A 24,100-nucleotide genomic window follows, 5' to 3' on the forward strand; every position below is an offset into this window, starting at 1 on the left:
GAAGTACTTTTGTAATATATACTAATTTTTATTTTATCTTTTTCAAGTTTAAACACATAAATACACACCAAAACAAAATGTTATCTTTTAGCCATATATCATGAGATTTTCTTTACTCTTTTCACACCTTAAGTTTAGTCTTCCACTAAAATCAAAGTTAATTGGGTGATAAAACTTATCCTTCCACACACCAATAAAATAATAGGCACTCCTTTTGCCTTTATATATCTTGCAGATTATAGGCCCTTTAGGCTCAACCTTGATCAAATTAAATGTCACAAATAGCCAAACCAAAGTATTGAGTTTTTCACTTTCTCACTGATTCTAGGACATTAAAAAAAATGATGAAAATAAAATAAAATCAGCTACCATATATGATGAATACTATTTACGCGTGGTTTATATTAATATTTTTTTTCTACCACAATTGAAATTTGTCACTTCCTTTTGGCAAAATTTTCTTTCTAACGGGTAACTTCTAGACAGCACATCAGCTTGGCAGGCTCTTATCTATGTGTGAGTGGCCCACATTTATAGTTTAAAGAAAACTAAAGCAAAGAAAATGTGGGAAAAAGGGAGACCATCCATATTATTCATTATTTTGATATGGATAGATGAAGAATATTCTCTGTGGAACATACAAATTATGGATAAAAAAATAGTAGGCACGTGAAATAGATACAGTAGAGAGGGACACCTCAGCATCTGCCACAAAATAATGGACCTATACTAGATTTTGTTGTGTCCTTATTGCACAAATTTCTATTTGGGAAGTATCCAAAATCACATGTTGACGACCTCAAAAATAATAAAGAAATAAATAAATCTCATGTTTACACCTGAAACATTGTTAGGAAATTTTGAAGTATTTATTTATCATTTTATGAAACAAATATAAAGTTTCTAAAAGAGATATCAATTTAGCTAAGTATAAGTCAAAGTTATTTTTACAATTTTTTTCAATATTTTTTCATTAGATTAATTTATTTCAAATTTATCCAGTGTTTGATTGAAAGTTCTTATCTAAAAAATTTTAAATTATTAGTGTTTTCATTGATATGTATTAAAATTAGTGTAATAATATTTTTAAAATATATGAAAATAAAAACTTATTTGTTCACTTTTTTAATACAAGAAGGACACAAATCATGCTACACATAAACTAGTTTTTGAAGGATATAAAAGAGTGGAGCAAAAGGGACATATAACACTTATTATTGACAAACATGGACAAAATTAGTTAAAATTAAGAAGTGAATTGCTTAAAGCCACTTTTGAACTGAGGACAAAACATGTCCACTATTGATGAAAAAGTTTGGTAAACAATTATTTATCAAAATCATCCTGGTGATTATTACCATGCTATAAATGTCATAGAGATTTTGGAATGGATAGCATGTGGATGTGGCCTTTTGTTTTTCTAAAAGCCAAGAGAGTGCCCTCATGAGTGCAGTAAAGTAGTGGTGAGTTTGGCCTCTAGGATTTGTTGACTGTCAAGTCCCTCACTTTGTTACATATATATCTAGGAGCTTCTAACATGCTTTTTAACACTACCACATGCATTTGGTTGTAAACTTTCTATATTTGCTTCCAGGTAAATTTTGCTTCATTGAGCTATGCTCCTCTCAAAACTCAAGTGCCTAAAGCAAAAGGGTCACACTTATGGAATGTTATCTTCAATCTTCATCTCAGCTATTGTAAGTCCAAGTATAGTATATCCTTGTTTTGAATGTGCTTTTTTTGTTTTTTGAAAATATACAATTCACATTTAGAATCCTACGCTACTTATAGCAGCTATAACTTCTTTAAAAAATCATCTGGCATCTGATCACCAGATCGATTTGGTGGATGTAATTTGAGTCATGTATTAAAATGAATGTAAGCCTGATCTATGATTAGGAGAGAGAATGAACTTTAAACTTGAGTGACCTCCATTTATTCTATAATAGTTTCAAAATTTATCATATGTGAGCATGAGAGATGTGTTATAACATATTCCACGTCTCTTAGGAATATAACTAGAACACTGCTTATAAGATTTGAATAAACGTTTTCAATGAGCTACTTTTTAAAGGTGAGTTAGGCTTAGGCTCATTTTTCTAATACCATGTGTACTATAAGTGTGATGTCATTGTTCAAGGAACACTTTTTAAGTCTCTTGGCAGTGTGAGACTCATGTCTCTAACCCCGTGCCAATATGGATTCTTTTGGTTCATATATCAACTAGAGGACATGACTTTAACATAAAGTGGTAGGAAAAAGAAGCACAAACAAGGAAAAGTAGATTATATATAGATCAAAAGAAATAGTTGTTATACTATTTATACGAGTGAATGTACCTTTCTGTCTTAGATTGACAATTACAACCTCTTTAAGTCTTTACTATAAAAGAATAACGGGGCCATTGATTATCCCAAAATGGAGATATAAGAACGGTTCTGTTTTGAATTAGAGAGCGTTTAAAACTATTTTAAAATCTTGTGCTATCTGATGTATTATATTTAAGAGAGCGGTTAAAGAATTGCTATCAGATATTAAGATTAGAGAGCGGTTCCAGGCGGAATCGCTCTCTAAAGTATAAGTGTAACATTAGAGAGCGGTTCTGCATGAAACCGCTCTCCAAAATATAAATTTAAACTGCAAAATTTGAAATTGATTTCTTTGTGAGTTTTCTGTTGCAAAATAAAAATTTATTATTACGTTTAAATCAAAATTTAGAATTAATTTCTTTGTGAGTTTTTTTCATTTTTATTACAAATCAAAAATAAATCTTGAGTTTATATATTTAGTGTTAACCAAGTAATCCACATCTGCATAAACAAAACACAAGTAAGCAAAGAAAAAAGAGAACAAATTAATAGGATAATTTTTAACATTAATAGAAAGAAAAAGAAAGAAAGAGAGATTGGATGATTCATTGTTAACAAAGAGAAGAAGAAAGAAAGAGAGAATAAAGAAATACACACAGATGTGAAAAAAACTAATTTGTTAGCGTAAAGAAGATGAAAAGAGCACACAAAGAATGAAAAGTACTCACAGATGGACAAGAAAACTAATTTGTTAGCAAGAAAAGACGGAGAGAGCAGACTAACCGAAAAGATGAAGAAAACATAAGAGAGCAGAGAAGAAATTTACAGTGAAAGAAACCAACTTTGTTAGCTATGAAGAAGAAATGCGTTGAGCGTGTTCGTGTTCATTTATAAATGACTTTAATAACATTAGAGAGCGATTCTTTATTAACTGCTCTTCAAGAATGAGATTAGAGAGCGATTCTTTATTAATCGCTATCTAATGTATGACTTTAGAGAGTGATTAATAGAGAACTGCTCTCAGAAGTATAATTCTGAGAACGGTTAACAAAGAACCGCTCTTAGAAGTATAGATCTGAAAACGGTTAATAAAGAACCGCTTTCTAAATATATAATTACAAAGCAATTTTTATTAACTGCTATTAGTGCTTCAAAATAGTATTTTGCTTACATATTATTTGATACATGATTTCTCAATATTTAGCTATACATAGTCCTAGCAACGGATAAGCCACTTGTGGCAACAAGCTCTGTTGCACTTGTTTTTGTACATGCTTCTCAAAACAAGAATTTTGTATGGATGTATATGTGTGTATCTATATGCATGTGTACGTGTGGCCTCAAAAGACCACCTATTTAACTTAACTCCTATATTTCTCACGGTGCATTTAAGTGTTTACTAACAATTTTCCTATTAGTCATTGGGCCTTTCTCTCTCTTATTACATTGTACACCTAATGGAAACTATCTAAACTTGTGTGTGTTGTATTTGTATGACAATTTATTAGACACTTACAAATTAATATTATCGGAATTTTTTTTTATCTCTAATTAACTTAATCTTTATCATTTTATATATATATATATATATATATATATATACTATCTCAAAATACATATATAAAATTATTGAAGATGCTAAAAAGAAAAACATTTTTTAGTTGTATAACTATAACTAATATTTTACCTCCACAAATATTTTAAAACTAGGTTTAGTTGCTTAATTAATTAGAATTTAAGAGTGTATGTGTTAAGATTTTCTCAAAGTGTATATTTTGATACACATAAATATTATGTGAACATATATTTAATATTAAAAATTTATACATAGGTCTTGTTTAAGTAAAATTTTCAAGAAGTTCTTATGGGAAAAAAATTACTAAAAAAAATTCTCATAAGTTACTTATATGTCTGTCTTTTTAGAATATCTAAAAAAATTATCTTATTTAACTTTTTTTAAAACTTGAAGAGATAAATTTATGAAAAAATAATTCTATATTTTTTATACAAACTTTTTTACAAGTTCACCAAGCATAGCTATAATAGCTTTTATTTAACATGCGTAGATGTAGGCATGTAGCACGAACCAAATTAAAGAAGCTATAAATCAATAGTTTTACTCAGTGGTCGTTCTTTTCATAATGAGATTCTTAGCAATCCGGATCCCATGTGTGATAATTCTTTAGTTGAGTGGCAAAAAATCAATATTTAAATATATTTCTACATCATATCATTTGAGATCTCAAGCATGTCATTGGCACTTTAACTAGTATTATTAGACAAATCTAATTAATCTATTTTTACAACTATTTTTAAAAAAAATTAAAATGTCCATTGTATATTTGTTTTATTTTTTCTTTCTATAGAATTTTTAAAATTAAAAAATAAATTATAAAAATATATAATTAAAATAAAGATTGAATTAAAAATGCTCCATCCATAAAAACAGTCATATGCAGAAAAAGAATTAACGCCCGAAAATGCTGAAGATTATTCTTAAAAAAGCTCCCGTTTAAGCATTAAAAGTCATAAAAAATATATATATGAAAAGTTATTTGAATAAAAAAATAAAAATTGAAATACAGTTTTGTTATGTTATGTTGATGCTCAAGTCTAAGGTGTTTGTCAAGTGAAGTACTGTAGGTTCTCCGTACAGTGAGTCTCATTTTCTTTTATCCTAATTCCAAGTATATATATATATATATATATATATATATATATATAATGAGATTTGTGTCAACAAGCCACTCACTCGTATAAGTAGATTTAATCATTCATTTAATGTACAACTAATCAATTTGGTAGTCAATATTTTATTTATTATAAGAAAATATATACCTAATTTATCAATATTAATAAAATATAATTATATGTCAAAATTTTATGCTTTATTTTAGAAATACTTATAGTACTAAATAATTAAATTAATGTTTTATATAACAAATGAATGTATTTACTTATATGGATAATGGATGATTATCTTATTACATAAGATATAAATATTTAATAATTAATGCATTTAAAATATGTCTTTATTTTTTATAATAAAATATTTTAAAAAAAAATATTAAACTTGTCCCTAAATGTATCAATATCAATAAAAAGTAACTATATATATAAATAAGTAGTAAATATTTATTAAAAAAGAAAGCATTTGTCGTCACTTAGAGAGTAAAAGGTGTTGGGAAATATTATGTTCTTTAAATAAAAATTTATTATATTTAAATGCTTAAACTTAAAGTTGAACTTAACAAAATTTAAAAATTAATATAATTAATTTTTATAAAAAAGATTAGAGTACTATCAATATTTTTAAAATTTATGATATATAATTTTTTATTAATTTTAAAATTTATTTATTTCTTCTAAAAAAGAAAAAGTATATACTAAAAAAATTATATATATATATATATATATATATATATATATATAATATTACGTACAATTTCAATTTTAAAATATTAAAATAATGTATGTGGTAGGTGCTTAAATATTTGTGACTCTCATTTGTACCCTTTTCAGTGACATGCATTTAAGTAGCTTGGAACTTGAGTTTCTGAATTGTTTTTGTTGACTATTATTGTTGTTGCTGAAGAAACTTGAGCACACAATGCAATAGTACTACAATACATTAGACCCACGTCCCTCACAATGACATGGATAACATTTTAAGGGTGTTCAAATTTTGAATCTTGGTATTGATTTTTTTACTCTTCTGATTCCTCATTTCTTGGGATCATATAGTTTTGGAAATAATCAATTGGGCATGCTCAACCTTTTTTTCTACACAATCCTCTTTTTCTGTTTTGAGTTTTGAGTTTAGTGGTGATTTTTTTCTGATAGATCAGAGTTTTTCACTGAATTTGCTCTTTTCTTTTGATGTTATGCTTTCCTTATGATTGTTAAGTAAAATATTCCTAATTGAGCTTAGCAAATGTGGTTTCAGCTACCAAAGTCCATGAAGTTGTAGCTTTACATGTCTTCCATCTTTTTGGGGTCTGCCAATTGAAGTGTTGATATTGATCACCAAGACGAAAGAGAGTAGCTGCTATTATTATCAGGTTTCTGCTTCCATTTCAACACTCGTATGAAGCCTGAAGTTGTTATGTAGCTTTGTAGGTGTCTTAATTCTTGTTCCTGGTTTACTACAGTACACTATCTTTCTTGAAGTATGGTTGGCTTCGGCAAGAAGTTGAGAGAATCACAAATTCAAGAATGGAAAGGGTACATTTGTTTGACTGAGACCAGTTACTAGAAAATTCTTGAGGGTTTTTATTTATATTAATATCATGCAAAACCTGGTCTTATTCTCTTTTTTGTTTTTTCTGGCATGATTAATGAACGTTAATACAGTTAAAATAACCTAATGTTTTAAATGACATACTTTTCTATTTTGTGTATCATAGTTTGAACCCATTTGCTTTTGTTCAATGGTGGTAATATTACTTGCACCAAAGCGAGAAATGATTGTTTCAATTCAGGTAACGCATTCTTTTGACTTTATTCAGATATTATATCAACTATAAGCTAATGAAGAAGAAAGTCAAGAGATATATAGAACAAATGGAGGTTGGAGCTCAAAATCGCCATAATGTTCTCCGAGATTTCTCATTGCTGCTAGACAATCAGGTAACTGCACCTAAATGTTCTCACTTATGTGGCTAAATATGGGCTACTTTTTCAATACATATTCAACTTTTGTATGAAAAAGCTCAACCCATCTGTTTTTGTTTGTATACATTTGTCAGACTACTGAAGATGCTTTAAGAAAAGGGCACAAGACATGTTTTTCATTTTTATATAATAGGTAAAAAATAGTGTACCTTAATATTGTCCTCTTTAAAATTGAAAGACATACATTCAACAAGTTTAGAAAATGAGTAAATGTAGAAAACCAAACCAAAACTGAGCACTTCCCTTGTGTAATACTTGAACACACATATGCTCTCTTCTACTTATTCGTTCAGTTTGTCAATTTTCCATGCATAGAACTTGTACTTTAGGGTACTTGTTTTGCAACAATGGGAAGGGAGAGCCAGAGAGCTTGTGTGTTAGCAAAATGTCACTTGAAATGTTAAAAAATTTGAGTTTAAGACTCCATTTAATCATATATTATCCCATATAACAGTCAATGAATTCTAAATAATCTTTCCTTGATCTTGAATTTCAGATAGAAAAAATAGTTTTATTTCTGCTTGAACAACAAGGAGTACTTGCACATAGGCTGTCAGATATTGGACAAGACCACCATACTCTTTTCCAGCAGCCAAATAGTTTCAGCATCTCTGAACTTCAAGAAGCATATAGAGATGTTGGAAGAGATCTTTTAAGGCTTCTTAATTTTGTGGAAATAAATGCTGTTGGTTTGAGAAAGATCTTGAAGAAGATTGATAAGCGGTTTGGCTATAAATTCACAGATTATTATGTCAAGACGCGCGCAAATCATCCTTATTCCCAGTTAAGGCAGGTTTTCAGGCATGTGGTAATGTTGCTACCCCTGAATACCACATTTTTCATATTTTTCAAGTTATTTGAAACTGGATCTATCATACCATTTAATGTTACAACATTAATATTACTAAATGTAACATGCTCTTTATGCAATAGTTTGTTTTTGTCTTCACTTTGTCTGTTTGAAGCAGTATTATGTAATATCTTCTTTGCAGGGCATTGGGGCTGTTGTTGGAGTCTTATCTCATGGTCTTGCAGACCTTCAAGATTTACAACAATGTCAAGGAAGCTATATTTCTATATATGACCAACCTTCTTACAGTCATCAAGTTAGTTCTTGATCCATTATATGCTTGATACTGCTAAGCACTACCATCTATTGTGTTTGCTCTAATACCAATAATCTCTTGAAGGATCCTGTTCTTGATTTTATCAAAGTAGCGGTTGACAGATTATCAAACTCAACAAACTTCCTTCAGTTCTTGGGAAAACATGCTTTTATCATCCAAGAGGAGCTTCCATCTCCATCTGAAGATCATAGTGTTGATGAAAGATATCATTTTATGTCACTTCTTTTGAACTTGGCGAATACATTTTTGTATATGGTCAACACTTACATAATTGTACCTACAGCAGACAACTACACTTTGAGCCTTGGAGCTGCAGCAAGTGTATGTGGTGTGGTCATCGGTTCAATGGCCGTTGCACAAGTGTTTTCTTCAGTTTATTTCAGTGCATGGTCAAATAGATCATATCTAAGACCACTCATATTCAGTAGCATTGTTCTTCTAATCGGAAACACCTTATATGCACTGGCTTTTGATATGAATTCATTAGTAGTTCTACTGGTGGGACGCCTTTTCTGTGGGTAAGTTGTTCTTGTCACTCATTGTTTCATACTTCACATTTTGGAAACTTAGATGCTGTTTGCTTGGTAGAAAAAGACTGCTACATATCATAAAAGCCAGTTGATCATTTCACAAAATTTCCAGGATATCTTTGTTCAACTTTTGGACCTATGTTATTAGTAAAGCATAGCTACTTCAGATTCTGGTATATTTTATCATAATTTAGTGTAGACTTAGACTTTAAATAATCACTATCTCTGATTTACCTAAGATATATAAACTTGCGTGTGTGTATGGGAGCATATCTATTTAGAAGTGAGGGGAGTTAATCTTGACCATAACCATGCATGGATGGTCAAAATTGTTTTATTTAAACCTGGTGATAGACGCTTTAAAACAATCCCCCATATGTACCTGAAACAGTGGATTAATAAAAAAAAAAGTAAACTGATGTCTTATATTACAGAGACATTGCATTATTTGCATATCCTCTTGATTAATTGGTAAGAAAATGTAGCATTTTATGAAGTAATGTTGTAAATTTTTACATAGGTAAATTTTCTCTATCTAAATATGTTTCTTTTATTGAAACTTATAATTGTGAAAGTAGAAAAATACCATTTTTCTTGACCAACTACCTTAAATGTGAGACTACATGTTATGACTCATATGAGTGCTGCTTACAGTTGGAATATTTATGATTATACTAATGTGCAACTTAGCATTCTTTAACAGAAATATTATTTTGACCATTAAGAAATTTTAGGTAGCATTTGGCATGTTGACTAAACAGATCTGTTCTCTTTGGTTTCATTTACCCATTTTAGTGCAACCAAGGTGTACCACTTTTCAACCTCATTCCCTGTTCTGTTCTCTTTCTAAAATGAGCCAAACATCAAATAGAAGTCATATGTTATGTTCTATCTCATTTTGACATGTATACCAAACGTTATCTTAAAAATAAAAAATGTGGATGCATGTTTTCATTGTTTTGAAAAGTAATTTCCAATTTTATTAACTTGACACAATCGTTGTGAACTTGTGATCAATATAATGATATTTCAGGTTAGGCTCTGCAAGGGCTGTTAACAGGCGTTATATCAGCGACTGTGTACCATTGAAACTTCGAATGCAGGCTTCGGCAGCTTTTGTTAGTGCAAGTGCTCTGGGAATGGCTTGTGGTCCAGCTCTTGCTTGTTTGTTACAGACAAATTTTAGGATTTACAGGTTCACCATGAACCAAGACACTCTACCTGGATGGGTAATGGCTCTTGCATGGCTTCTCTATCTACTGTGGTTGTGGATGTGTTTCAAGGAGCCCACCCTTGAGACTGAAGGAACTCTTGTGCCATATCAAGCAGAGGCTGGTATGACAGTGAGATCACTTGTTTCCTTTTGTTATATGGAAGTCACTTATATTTACTGTTCTTTCCTTCCTATCAACTTTCTTCCCCTTGTCATTTTTCACTTTGCATTAATAATGGTATTGAAACTTGTTATCATTTCCCCTTCTTCAATATCAGAACCTTTCTTTTTGGCTTGAAGTAGGCCTATGTGCCAAGAATACTGTTGGTTTTTGTTTTTCTATAATGAGAGAAATTCATTTTGGTTTTCTTTATGTCTAACAAAGTTCAATAAATGACTACAAGATTAATTTTTTCTTATCATGATTGTTTTTTCATTTCGTGACACACATCTCCATCCCTTTAGATCTTAGCAGATGAATAAAAAAGACTGAAAACTTTACTAGAAGTGTTGGGTACCATTCAGAATTTTACCTTTCTTATTTCCATAAGTATCGTCCAACGTTGTCTTCGTGGTCTTCAAGGATTTTATAGTCACAACACTGCTGCAGTTTCACTAATTATTAAACAGATAGACATTGAAATAATTCTGTATGTTAATTTATTTTCTTTGATTTTCTCCCCAGTTCCTTTTTTGTTCCTCACCTTAATGGTTGTACCGGGTACTTGGTCTCCCAAGGCACAAGATTGGAACATCAATCTCTACCACATTGAAAGAGAAAACTAAAACGAAAGAAATAAAATCTGTTTGCCCAAAGTAGAAGGATAGATCAAGTTAAACAGTTAGTTGTAGTGAGCCAACTATTTCTTTACATAGATCAGGTTAACTTCATAGTTTTGTGTTACGTAACTTTCTCCTGTAAATCTGGCTCAGTGTATCATTACTGTATGTCCAGTGTTTTCTGACATATCCTATTTCACATAGTTTAGTTCTTAGATTCCATGCTAGTAAATTCAGTAATCAGTCTTGCTACACCTAAAAGGCATGAAGTTGATACAAAGTGCTACTTCTCTCACTTTGTCAGATATTTTATGTATTCTGTTTTTTATTTTATGCTTCATCCTTAATTAGTTGTTTTTTCACTTTGTTAATAGGACCAGCAGTGCATGTTGCAGTAGAGAATGGGCATACACAACCATTACTAATGAACTCAGAAGTAAAAGAGCAGGATGAAGATGGAGAAGAAGAAAATGACGATGCTGAAGAAACTCGGAAACCTGTCACTTCTATTGCTGTGGCATATAAATTACTTACACCATCAGTGAAGGTGAGAAACCCATGTTATGATTTCAAACATTTTCTACATATTTTCTTCCTTTTCGAACCTTATTTAATATGATTATGAAGCCATTATCTTTGTTATGAGACTATGAACTCTCATTCAATCTTTTGCACTAACTATAAATGTTTTTATCAGGTTCAATTGTATGTGTATTTTATGCTTAAATATGCAATGGAGATTGTACTTGCTGAATCAAGCCTTGTCACCGAATATTATTTTATTTGGTCGACCAGCAATGTAGCCATTTTCCTCGCATGCCTGGGTCTTACTGTGCTTCCTGTAAATATTGTTATTGGAAACTACATCAGCAACCTGTTTGAAGAAAGGTAAGACTTCAAGTATTAGTGAAAAGAAATTGTCTACTTATTAATGATCCTCAAAATTAAACTTAATTTGTACTATTCATTGTTTCATGTTAGTGACTAGACAGTGGATTAATAATGAACCGTAGTCCATTAAAGAAATCCAGTCCTGTTTACAGAAAACAAAACCAGTCAATATAAACCTCATGGAATTGCTAATTGTATTGGACCTAAATAGACTCTAGTCAATGTTACAAAATGTCTACTTCTGGCTTTAAATTCCTTATGATCCTTAAAATTCCTGTTTTGAACAGTTCTGTTTCTGATCTTAAAAGGCTTCAGGGTTTTATTTGTAATAAGAAATCTAGCAAGTTGCTCATGGGTTGATGCACATTTTAAAATGGGAGTCCATGGTACAGATGATGTCTGCAATCTCAAAATGAAAAGTCTTACCGATTTTTTCTCACTTTCTCACAAATTTTATCTTTCCTTTCTGGTTGGCTTCAACTTGCAGGCAAGTTCTACTAACATCGGAAATCATGGTTTGCATTGGACTACTCCTAAGCTTCCATGTAATGACCCCTTATTCAGTGACTCAGTATGTTGGATCGGCCCTTATTACATTTGTGTCTGCTGAAGTTCTTGAAGGTAATTTGCAAAATTTATATATTAATAAATAAAACAGGAATGGGTAGACGTAGAAGGATTACTGACAACTTTGCATCATCAGATGAAAACTGCACTGCTTCTCTGATGACAATGAAATATGAATAGGGAAGTAGTTTGTAACCATCATGCAATAAGGCTGGTTATGGTATCACCAAAACCATTTAAAAGATCATTTAAGAAATTTAAAGTGTTGCATGAACAAAGTCCATTAACTGTTAAACTGGTTGACTGTTTCTCACTTATTGAGGATTAAAAAAGTAAACAAAACGGTAGTTATATTGCCTTTTATTTGCAATAACCTTACAGTCTACTTCAATGTGACGATTAATTTCAGGGCAATTAAATTTCAGGGTGGTGTTTTTCCTTCTCATCTAAAAACATTTTACATCCATTTGTTTGCCTTATCAATCATTGCTAGATAATCAATTACACAAATTTTTTCACATGTTGTGCTAAAATCTGAAGCTGAAATGCTCCTTGAACACACCATCTTATTTGTTTGCTCCATCAACCCAGGAGTGAACCTTTCACTTCTATCAAAAATGATGTCATCAAGGCTTTCTCGTGGTACCTATAATGGAGGATTGTTGTCAACAGAAGCTGGAACTCTAGCTCGAGTAATTGCTGATGGAACAATAACAATCTCTGGATATATGAATGAAAATAAACTCCTGAATACCACCTTGTTCCCTGCACTTCTCATCTGCATTTCATCCATTATTGCTACTTTTTACACTTACAACTCTCTTTACTAGTTTAATAGCAGTTAGTCTTCCCATAAAAATCTCAAAGTGTATATAGTGAGAGTGTAACTGCTCAGTTATCAGTGATCACTGATCAGTAGTTAAAAATGATGTATATCAGCCAGTGTCAGCAGATACCTCAATAAGGTTGACAATATAGTGTTTTTGTTATCTGCTATAATGTTTCTATGGATAGTGTAGTAACAAATCACCCTTGTGAAAGACTGTTTTCAAGATAGACCTTCTTTTCTTTCCCTCAATACTGAGCATTTCAATCAGAAAATTGAAGCAAATACTGCGAAATAATAGAATTAACAAGGAAACTACACCTAGCTACTGCACTATATTCAATTCGGATTCATAGTTGAAACCAAGCTGAGTTTGTAATACCAAGCCTAATATCGCTAGTTTAACTGACAAAATTTGGTGGCCAAAATGGCCAGAGTAAACCTGTTTAAAGTAAAGTATAGACACGTTATTTTATCAACATCTCTGTTATTTGAACAATTAAAAATTAATTAATACCGTCTATGATATTATATACAATTACTTTTAGAACAAAAGTTAGGTGCAGTACTATAGGTATTGTTTGGTCTAAAATAAACAATGAAAAAGTTATGGTTTGCCCTCTGCTCTTTACTCGTTCCTCCTACTTGAAAATCTCTAGGTGAAAATCAAAACATTTGTTTCAATGAACAAGAAATTACAAAGTGTTATATATAAATAAAAATACTATTATTAATGTCTGAAAAATACAAAATTATTTAATTATTTATTTGTGTGAAATGAAAAATTCAGGAAATTTTCTATTAACATTTGATATATTATTAGTAATTATTTCATTCTTTATTTGTTAACAGTCGCATTTTGTGTAAATAAAGTAAATGGGAAAAGAAAAACAGCTTTGTAATGTATTTTGACTATGCATTGATTGACCCATTTCTATAATTTGAAAAGTCTATATAATTAAATACCACATATATTTAACAAAATTGTCAACAATGATTTCAAATACTGTTACCAAAAAGTATTATTTATCCCTAAAATTATATTCTTAAAGATAATAATGTAATTAATTCTTAAAATAATTAATATTGAAATTATAGTTATATTATATGTTTTTAAGGAAATTTTATATAAAATATAGATATAAATTAAGTGAAAAAAGGAACATTTATATCATGCCATTTTTAAGATATTGAACAAAAGGGTTTAGTATTTGGCTAATACTATAATTAGCAAATCATCTTTCATCTTTCTAACTGATTCTTTTAAATATTAAATATTAAATAAAATAATTATATTTATTGTTGTAAAAATTTAATTTATTAAGTATTTATTTTCTAGTAAATTTTAAAATATTCAATAACATTTAATGTTGTTGAACACGTAAAAGTATTTACTTCAATTTTTTGAATTTATTCCTAAAATTATTTAATTAATTCAATAACAAAGTTTATTCATTTTGTGGTTGAATTGACTATTTAATATTGTAATAAAATATTTAATTATATTTTTATAATTTTATTTGTAGGAGGGTATAGGCAGATAAACTTTTTTATGTAAGAGTGAAAAGAATAAATATAGATTGCATAATGAAACACAAATGGCTAAAATTAAAAGATTTAAAAATATATAATTACTTTAAAAAGTTACATAACTTTTTCAAAAATTCATATGATTTGTATCTTTTAATCTTAAACTGTTCAGAATAAAATCTAACGATCAAGATTTGTTTATCTTAATCTCGTATATTAAAAAAACTCATTAGATATAATTTTTATGTGTGCATACACGTGTATAAAGCTAGCGTTTATGCACATGTACATGAGTATATGTATGTAAAGTGAGAATCTCTCAAACTAAATGGAGTGATTTTAATTAATTATCAAATATTAATTTTAAAATTCAATAAAAAATCGTAATCAATAATACAAAATTTTAGGAATATATTATTGAATTTTTTTTATGTAGTCATAATTATTTTTACATTTTTTTTAAGAATTTTAAAAATACGAGTCAGATTCATTAAATTAGAAGTAAAATTTATATACTGATTATCATTTTTATTAAATTTTAACTCTACACATGTTTAATAACAATATTCTCGTATTATTAAAAAGGAATAATTATATGTTTTTATTTTATATTCAAGCTATCTTTTTGGAATGTGTATATAAAAAAACATGTGAAAAATAAAAGATATATACAAATTTAATTTTTAATAGTTGAATTAATGAAATGCATATACTTAGGTTGATGACAAATAACAAAAGCACAAGGGGTCACATGTTATTCACACTGCCATGCAATGCATGCAAGGCAGAACCAAACGTTACAAATAAAAGGAACCTTGAGTTGCTCACTGCAATCTTCATGTGAATACACGATAAGAACATTGTGAATGGTAATCCCAATGCCATAAGTTGAGTTGTTACATTGTCGTTACATAGGAAAAGCAGCTTTTTGAATTTCAAGGTTGAGGCTTTTGTGCATATATGTTATTCCCCGTTTCTCTTCAGACTACTCATCACCATATCTAAGAATAAGAAAAGACCATCAAACAGCTTCCTCAATTGACTGTAAAGAGCACAAGAGGTATGTTTTTCTTTTTCTTTTTTTGGCTTTTCATGGAGTATGTGTTTTCTTTCTCTTAAATCATCTCTTGGCACCACCTCAATTATTTCATTAAAAAAACATTTTTTTTACTAGCAAAAGGAATTTTATTGATAAGAAATGCAAACTTGAGAACAAGTTGTACTCAAATCTGCATATATTAAGCTTACAAAGTAAAAGAAGTAAAAGAACACTATCATCAACTAATTAACCCGCTTTTACAATTCCGATCATCCATTGAACATGCTAAGCAATATCTTCCACAGTAGTTAGCGCTCATACAAAACAATACTACTACATAGTATAACTTAAAGCATGATAATTAAGCCCTGAACAATTAATACCCCCTGACCACATGAAAAAATAAATGGTAAAAGGTAATTAAATAATCGGTGATCTTTCAGAAAATTTAATTTGGAATGCAAATAGAATAACTTCATGAAAAAATAAAATGTTTCTTTTTTTTGGGGGGGGGGGGGGGGGGGGAAGGAGCAATCTAATTAAGAATGGATAATTTTAGTAATGTATAAATGACAAAAACTGATGTATTTAATATCTAAAGTTTCAGATGGAATGTGTTGGTGTCCAATTTTCTTTTTTGATAAGAAAAATACATTTGTGTAAACTACAAGGGGTATTTCTGCCCTTTTACAAAGTGATAGAAATGGTCGATAGCTTGTGTAGTTGTTCTTAGTCCGTTGATAGCTCCCTAATGCTTTAACTCCAGCTGATTTCCTTACAGTAATAATCTAGAGTTTTATTTCACATAAGATCCTTGTTGCCTCCATACTTTTAAATGAAGTTGTAATTCAACACAGGTAGAGTAAGTTTTTGCATGTACCCTTGCATGTAACTTATAAATATAAAATCTTGTGTATAATCTGTTATGTAATAGTTCTTGAATGACTTTAATATAATAATCTCTTAACATATATGACTGGATTGTAATACAAGTCATGTCATCATCACAGTCATTGAAAGGGATTTTGTACGATATTATTTATAATTGTTTATTCATATTATTAACTCCACACACAGATTTAGATATGTTAATGACAAACTTAAATAAGTTCTGCTTCATATAATATAATTATCTGTGTTATTCATGAAGGTAATTAATAACGTTCAACAATGATGGGAAGCAGCTCAGAATCAAAGGCAAACTGGAATGAATTGAGCTATGATATTCTGATAAAAATTTTCATGAACCTCACTTTTGTGGACCTTTCAGCAGTCTCACAGGTTTGTCGTTCTTGGCGTGAAGCTTGTTCTAGCTCTGAAATTTGGAATAAGCTTGATATGAGTATACTCAACTGTAAGCTTTGCAACAATAAGTCCAAGACACCATTAGCTTGGTCTGATGAATATTCAAGTGCAACATTGTCTCAAATGTTGAAGGATGCTCTTAGTCTGAGCAATGGAAATACAAGTTGCTTAATATTTCATTACTTTATACCCATAACAGATGAGCACTTAGTCTCTGCCGCTGAAAGGTAGTGTTCTTAACTTGCCTTATGTCTTCAAGTAATTTTTAATTCAAATTCTCTTTCCTCTACTATTTTTGCTATATCTAGTTAGAAGTAACTTAAAATGAGTTTAAATAATTTGAAAACTAAACCATATATATAAAAAAATTAATTATAAACTAAGATCCATCACATTTGATTCTTTTTACTTTCAAAAATAATTATAAGAATACCATCTTACTTTTGCTTTATTTTTTATTTTTAAAAAAATTGTACAAAAAGTAGTAAGTTATGATTTTATTATTACTGTTTCTTTTATAAATCTTTAAGTATAGTATATATTCCCAAGGATTAAAGTTTAATTTTATTGAACTTAATTTCTAATAACAATTACCATTTAAGCTACTTTACTGGTAATATATTTAATTAATTAGTCTCTTCTTTTGTAGGACCCGAAATCTCAAACGACTAGTTCTACCAGGCTGGGGAAACATATCAAACACAGGAGTGTACCAAGCTATGAAATTATGGAGAAACCTTGAGTCCATGACTATAACCTCCAACTTTAACCACCCTTTTGTTTTTGCTGCAATTGGAAGATACTGCAAGAATTTCTATGAACTGAAAATTACATGCAGCTTCAGCATAGAGCTTGCTGATGCATTGATCAAGCATACTCCAAATCTCAAGGTTCTAAGTATTAGGAGCACAATGGTGAACAAGAAAGCTTTGTTCAGTGTGCTTGATAGCTTGGAGCATTTGGAGGTAGTAAACATATGTCACAGCCTCATTTTGGAGAAAACTAGTGCAAGTCCTACATATGTGGTGTACCCAATTCATGAACTTCCAAACCATTTGAATGAATCGTGTCTGAAAAAGCTTCTTACTTGTCAAGCAAAAACATGCATTAGGTGCAAGTATGGGCGTGTCAATAGTCAAAGAAAGAAGGAATATGAATTCCTTGAGATTCTTTGGAGGGAGGATGAAATAACCTCTCTTGCACATTAATTATTCTCCAAGTATATATGCTGAATGCTGCATGCATGAAGCATTATGTCCATTTTTAATCGCTTTGTCTTGTTTGAACAAGTTGCAAAAAGCCTTGACTTGATATGGCAAGGTAGATATATAAGTATTTACTTTTAGAGTTTGATTAATGTTTTGTGCTCTAAATATATATGCTGAAATTAAGGGTGTCATGTGATCAGCAGTAGCGCAGACAAATGATTATATACTTTTTATTATGTTGGAAGATTATATTATACTATCTCTGCTTTTATTTATTTATTCATGAAAAATTTCAAGATTTTATTTATTTATTCATATTAAAGTTCAAGACGTTCTTCAATTTGGATAAACTTTTCAATCGATACTTATAAAATTAAAAAATAAATTAAGTAAAAAAATAATCAAACTTATTTCATGAGTTAAAATCATCTTATGTTTATCTATTTACATGTATACACTGTGTTCTTCTTCGTCCATTGCCGTAGAGTTGTATAATGAAATAGAAAAGAAATCCCTATTAGTCTCTAGGTTGCATTTGTATTATTACATGCATAGTCTAATTAATACTATAAAAAGTGTCATATACTAATGTTATTATTGAGTTTGTTTTCATTGACATATCATTTATGTAACAAAATTAAGCTGTTATTAAAGATATTCTAGGTTTATACTAATTAATTATATAATGTAGACAATATTCCTAATGCTTAATATTTTTTGCTAGTATATATAAATTTGCTTAGTGTGTGTGTATATATATATATATATTAATAGTGTAAGTAATGTTATTATTACAAGCAAGTCTCTTGGGCCTAAAACAAGTCTGAAAAATGTTGAAACCAAGAACTCAACCACTAATGGATAAGGATAGCAAATGGAAGAGAGGAATCAAGATTATGAGAAAATATATTGATATGATAGTATGAACAAAGCAGGCTTTAGGCTAATCGTTAGAAACGTATCTTATCACATGCTGGAGCAAAAGCTTTACTGCACTGAAAACAAGTCAATTTGACGTAGGGAATGGCATAAGCATTAATCAGACATATCCCAAAAATTAAAATGTTATGGCTATGATCTGTGTTTTGGATAACTTGGAACATTTGGGTACATGAAGTCTCAAACTGGAGGAAAATGCTACATACAACACTATGGTACATATTGGGTATTTAGCATCTCAAAAAGATAATCACTCGTCAAAGACAAGTTGCATCATGTGCAAGCATGCCTCCAATGATAAAATGACGTGTGGATGATATAAGCACCAGGATTTGGCAAGAGAATGAGAGAGTTCTCTTGCACATTAAGCTATGCTATTCGACTCATTTCATTTTGAAGTCATGACCTTTTCAAGCATATTAACCTTCTATTGGCTAGGTTCAAAATAAGTTACACACAATAGTTTATTACTACTTATAAATAATGGTTGAGAAATGTTAGTAATACACTCTTTTCAAAAATACTGTTTATGATTAATTAAAATTTATTAAAAATCATAAAAATTATGTAGGTCTTATGATGTAATACTCAAATTACCTACGAAATCAAAACCACTAGGAAGAATCAAAATTTATTTATGATCAATTATTGTAGGGAGAAAGTATGAAGAAAGGAAAACTGTTGAATAGTGAGAGAAAAAAAAAACTAGTAACATTTTAAACTACCTGATGGCACCATATATGCTGCATGGTTATTCATATAGCATAACAAATCACCATATATGAACCAAGCTTCAATATGAATGCTCTTTCCTTAAAACTAAGACTTCAGGTAAACATCATATATGTACTGGTGTACCAGAAGAGAAGGCATAAATAGCTTCCAAAGTTGTGCACCAAGCATAAATCATCCAAAACTCTACCAAGTTTCAAACTAGAAAAAGTTAAGACATTGTTCTGATGAACAAAAAAGACAAAGTTTCAAACTGCTCTTGAGCATGTTCGTCGGTTATGTCCTGCTTCACCACAGACTCCACATTGCTTAGGCTTCCTTCCTTGAGGGACAGGAACTTCATCCTACAAATTGAGAATAAAAAATTATAGTATCTATATATTGTATAACAGTATGCTGCCAAAAATGCCACATGTTAAGTTCTTTTTAAGCTAATTTTCGTCCAAAGATTTCACTCTCCTCTTTATGGCAAGTTTCAGATAAAATTCCTGATCATTTTATCAGATTTCCATGTGTTCCATTTAATTGTCATCTCCAATCATTCTTTATTAGTGACTTATCTTTTGCATATATTATTTCAACTACTTTTTGAAGTTTTTACTGTTCATGCATACTTTCTTTGTGTTATGTTATTTGATAAAATTTCATTCTAAACACAACAATATGATTGTAATATACTAGCAATTAGTAAAAAGTGAGGGGAGAAAAAGTAGGTCGTAGGTCGTGCTTTAAGTACCGATCTGTAAGTTGTAGGAATGTCACAGTTCACACAGTTCACACAGTTGTGTCCACGTTCATCACAGCGGCTGCATACTTGATTGAGCTCTTCTTTAGTTACCCTCCTTAAAGCCTAAAATCATAAATGCATATTAAAAATGTATTAGAGGGAAAAGAAAAAAGAGAAACAAATTGTCATAAAGACTTGTTTTAAATAATTGTATTAAGATAATCTAGTCAGAGTTAAGAATAACATACCCACTTTCGGAATGATGATGAAAAGCAAGTTAGCTGTCCAACTTGGCCACAATCTTCACAGCATTTATTAACCACACCATACTCAATACACAGCTTCTGATGGATTCTTGGACCATTCCCAAAATACAAACGCAATGGAAGTTCTTTCTGCAAAGGTAAGAACAGGAATGAAAACAAACTAAACAGGCTAGAATTGATAATAAGTATGGTCAGTTCGCAAGACACTACCAACATGAGAGTGGATATCCATGGCCATCATTTGAAGAACTTGTTCCTAAATAGATTTCTTGAAATAAGATTTACTAAATTACTACTTTTGCTGCATACAGTCTGATTCTAGTCCTTCTCATTTTCACCATCCTGCCATGTTACCTTCCCTTTTTGGAGTACCAGCTATGGTAGTCATCAGTCCACTAGATCTACTTTGAGTGGTTTTTTTTTTTATCTTGGTTCTAGACATGCTTACTGAACTAATCCAAGAAACAATAGCACAGTGCATGCTTTCTGCATATGAGATGGATGGTCTTAGTTGGAGAGTTGAGAAAAGAAATAAATCAAAGATTAGAGAATTGGAGAGAAGCCGTGGAAACACACGAATTTTGCCAAAGTAGAAGTAAGATAGAATACATTGAATGCAAGTTCATTGAATGCAAGTTCATCAAGAGATGCATGCATTTTATCTTAGGAAAAAATTGGATAACATAAAATACCACAGGTCACATTTTAAGCATCTTGGGTCCATCATACAAAATTGGGGAGATGGAGTGAAGTCAAGTGTCAACCACAGGATCCGGAAGGTGAATGAAATGGAGAAGTGTTGAGTGTGATTATAAGATAGAAAAGTACCACTCAAACTTAAAAGATAAATTTATCACTCAGCTTTAAGACCCACAATACTATATGGGATTAAGAGTTGGGCGGTAAAGAGCAAACAGAAGTAAGATTAATGTTGCTGAGATGCAATGCTATACTTAGTTAGATTGGAATGTTGGGTTAGCCCCCATTGTAGAAAAATTGGCAGTCTCATCTAGATGGTTTGGGCATGTGTGGAGAAGACTTGTAGTAGCACCAATAAGAAGGGTTGACCCGATGAAAGAATCCAATAATTAGAGGTAGAGCAAGATAGAAAAACTATAGGTCAAACCATTAAGAGAGATTTAGGGCCTTAGAGGTAAATGGTTTATCTGCTTAGTTACACATGAGAAAAATTTATGGTATTATATGATTCATATAGCTGACCCCATCAAGTGGGAAAATTTTCTTTTTTATGTTGTAAGATTTACTAAATTATGAGAAAATAATATTAGCTATAAGAAAACAAATAAAACAAATCAAAATAAACAAAACCTTAATACCAAAGCACCATCAAGAATCCCTTTCAAAAACATATTTGTTGGGAATTACTTGGTAGCCATGAACAAAATCCCATCCCAATAACATCCAAACAGTCTAAACTCTTCCACTTGAAAATCCTTGAATATTTCTTGAACCACTTACAGAAAATCCACTGCTACTTTTCTATCCTACATCTTCTAAAATGAATATCTGGCTGAGATAATTTAGGATGAAGAAAATATGTTAGATTGGATCCTTTATTAAAAGTACTCCTCCTAAGACTAATATGTAATATCTAATAATATCATGTACTCAGAAAAAGGATATAAATTTTCATCCATCTCTTCTACAAATAAAATGCAACTCCTACAGACTTCCCATTTGAGGCCACAGACAAAGAACGTCTAACACTAACAGATAAATTCCTTATTTTTGGAAAGTAATTACCATAAAAGAGAGGTATGTTAGTAGGAAATACAGGATTCTACTTATTCTGATGTTGGTGATGGAAAAGAACAAAAATAATAAATAGAAACAAATAATTTAAAACTTACTGGTTTTGAAACAATTTCTGATTCTGCTGTTGCTTTGTCAGAAACATCAAATGGTTCTGTTGAACTTAATTGATCCTCCATTTCCACATTAGTGTCACACTACAACCACAAATTGCACCATTTCAACTTTGCAGAAATGTAGAAACTTACTGCATGTACTATCTATCATCAAATATCAATGTCCAAGTCCTCTGAAATGGATCATCAAAGCATTATTCCACCAAAAACAAGTTGAGGAACTCGATAAATATTAAATACATTAAACAAATTGACAATTACGACTAGTAGTAGATATATTCACTTTTTAGTTTCCTAGAAGACCTTTAACAAGAAAACAAAACCATTCAAAGATGTAAATTTAATCAGCCTATTCGCAGAACAGCTGCATCTTTTTCTACAATGCATTCATTTTCTACCTTATTCTATACCTTCACAATATAAGTTATGGAGGATTCCATGACACAAACATTTGTTCACAGATTTTTCTTTTGGGCATCATTAACAACTGTTATGAGACGAAACATCTAATTGTTTGAGTGCACTAAGAGTGTGTATGACATGGTTAAGAGTAGCGTTTGTTCAGTTCAGTAACTACCAGTATCCCTTGTGTTGCTTTTTTTTTTCTGGTTTCTTGATGACTGAACTGGTAGCAAAAAAAACAAAATCTAAAATCATACTAAATTTATAATAAATTATATTCTTTGGTTCTAGAAGCAGCCTATAATGAAAATTAAGATTTAAGCTACTCCAGGATAAAATCGGTTTGTTTTAGGAATAATGAATTAGACAAGTGGTTAACTATGCAGAAGTGATTGATGGATTAGTAATGTTCTCATATAACTAAAAAATTCTTTAAGTAGATATTCCCTTGAGACACATACACAAAACACAAGTGTCTTTTTTTCTCCTTTTTCCAAACGAACATCAATGCAATCAAAAAAAGGAAAAAGATCTTGAACCATGATAGATTGCATTTAACATTTCATAATTTCAAGCCAAGAAGGTTGGAAAATAATTACAAAAATAGAGTAAATTACAAGAACATACACCACCCTTGCTAATTGTGTTACGTTGGTGCCTAGTGGTGCACAAAGAAAATGATTCAACAATAAAGAAGGAAGAACCAAAAATCCACATCGTTTAAAGAAATTTTGATTATGAGGTGAATCAATAAAGAAAAATAGATCCTCATCCTAACAAATGTATCCCTTGTGTCCAAATTTGTGTAACAAAGTAACCATAAATTCAGAGCTGTCTTTTTTAAACAACTCTAATACTTTTGCTGCACGTATCACCTACCCTAAAAACTCAAATCCAAGGATTTTGAAAATGGCTCAGAAAAGTCATTACTTAAACACAGAAATTAAGGAACTTCATAATTTTCTACAAGATGACGACAAAATAGCACTCACGTATATTTATCTATCTTTAAAGAATTCTCCTTCAAGCCCATTAATAGGCAATTGAACCATTAAAAAATAGATTATAATCATCTCATACACAGAACAAGAGCGTGTATTTCTTATAATGTATTCAGTTTTGGCCGCTGAGTATTCCTATGAAACA

At 30.4% G+C, this 24,100-nt stretch overlaps 2 protein-coding genes across 10 annotated transcripts; both read left to right on the plus strand.

Moving 5' to 3' along the window:
• The first annotated feature begins 1,452 nt into the window (after window positions 1-1,452).
• On the plus strand, window positions 1,453-13,131 carry LOC113860988 (SPX domain-containing membrane protein At4g22990-like). 9 transcript variants are annotated; one of them, XM_027493584.1, is made up of 12 exons: window positions 1,453-1,697; window positions 6,256-6,370; window positions 6,461-6,533; window positions 6,818-6,938; window positions 7,480-7,791; window positions 7,976-8,089; window positions 8,174-8,628; window positions 9,674-9,975; window positions 11,008-11,180; window positions 11,331-11,521; window positions 12,012-12,145; window positions 12,683-13,131. In XM_027493584.1, exons 3-12 carry the CDS (start codon window positions 6,481-6,483, stop codon window positions 12,919-12,921), a joined length of 2,094 nt encoding a protein of 697 aa, XP_027349385.1. In that variant the 5' UTR covers window positions 1,453-1,697; window positions 6,256-6,370; window positions 6,461-6,480; the 3' UTR covers window positions 12,922-13,131. The 9 variants fall into 9 exon arrangements, with proteins under 9 accessions (XP_027349385.1, XP_027349382.1, XP_027349380.1 ...); XM_027493581.1 differs by having other exon boundaries at window positions 1,562-1,697; window positions 6,421-6,533; window positions 11,005-11,180; XM_027493579.1 differs by having other exon boundaries at window positions 1,562-1,697; window positions 11,005-11,180.
• Window positions 13,132-16,656: 3,525 nt separating this feature from the next.
• On the plus strand, window positions 16,657-17,999 carry LOC113862476 (F-box/LRR-repeat protein At3g48880-like). Its single transcript, XM_027495561.1, has 2 exons — window positions 16,657-17,018; window positions 17,441-17,999. Exons 1-2 carry the CDS (start codon window positions 16,657-16,659, stop codon window positions 17,997-17,999), a joined length of 921 nt encoding a protein of 306 aa, XP_027351362.1.
• The last annotated feature ends 6,101 nt before the right edge of the window (window positions 18,000-24,100 follow it).

Source organism: Abrus precatorius, unplaced genomic scaffold (genome assembly GCF_003935025.1).
Source record: "Abrus precatorius isolate BTA unplaced genomic scaffold, Abrus_2018 Scaffold3, whole genome shotgun sequence".
NCBI classification, from domain to species: domain Eukaryota; kingdom Viridiplantae; phylum Streptophyta; class Magnoliopsida; order Fabales; family Fabaceae; genus Abrus; species Abrus precatorius.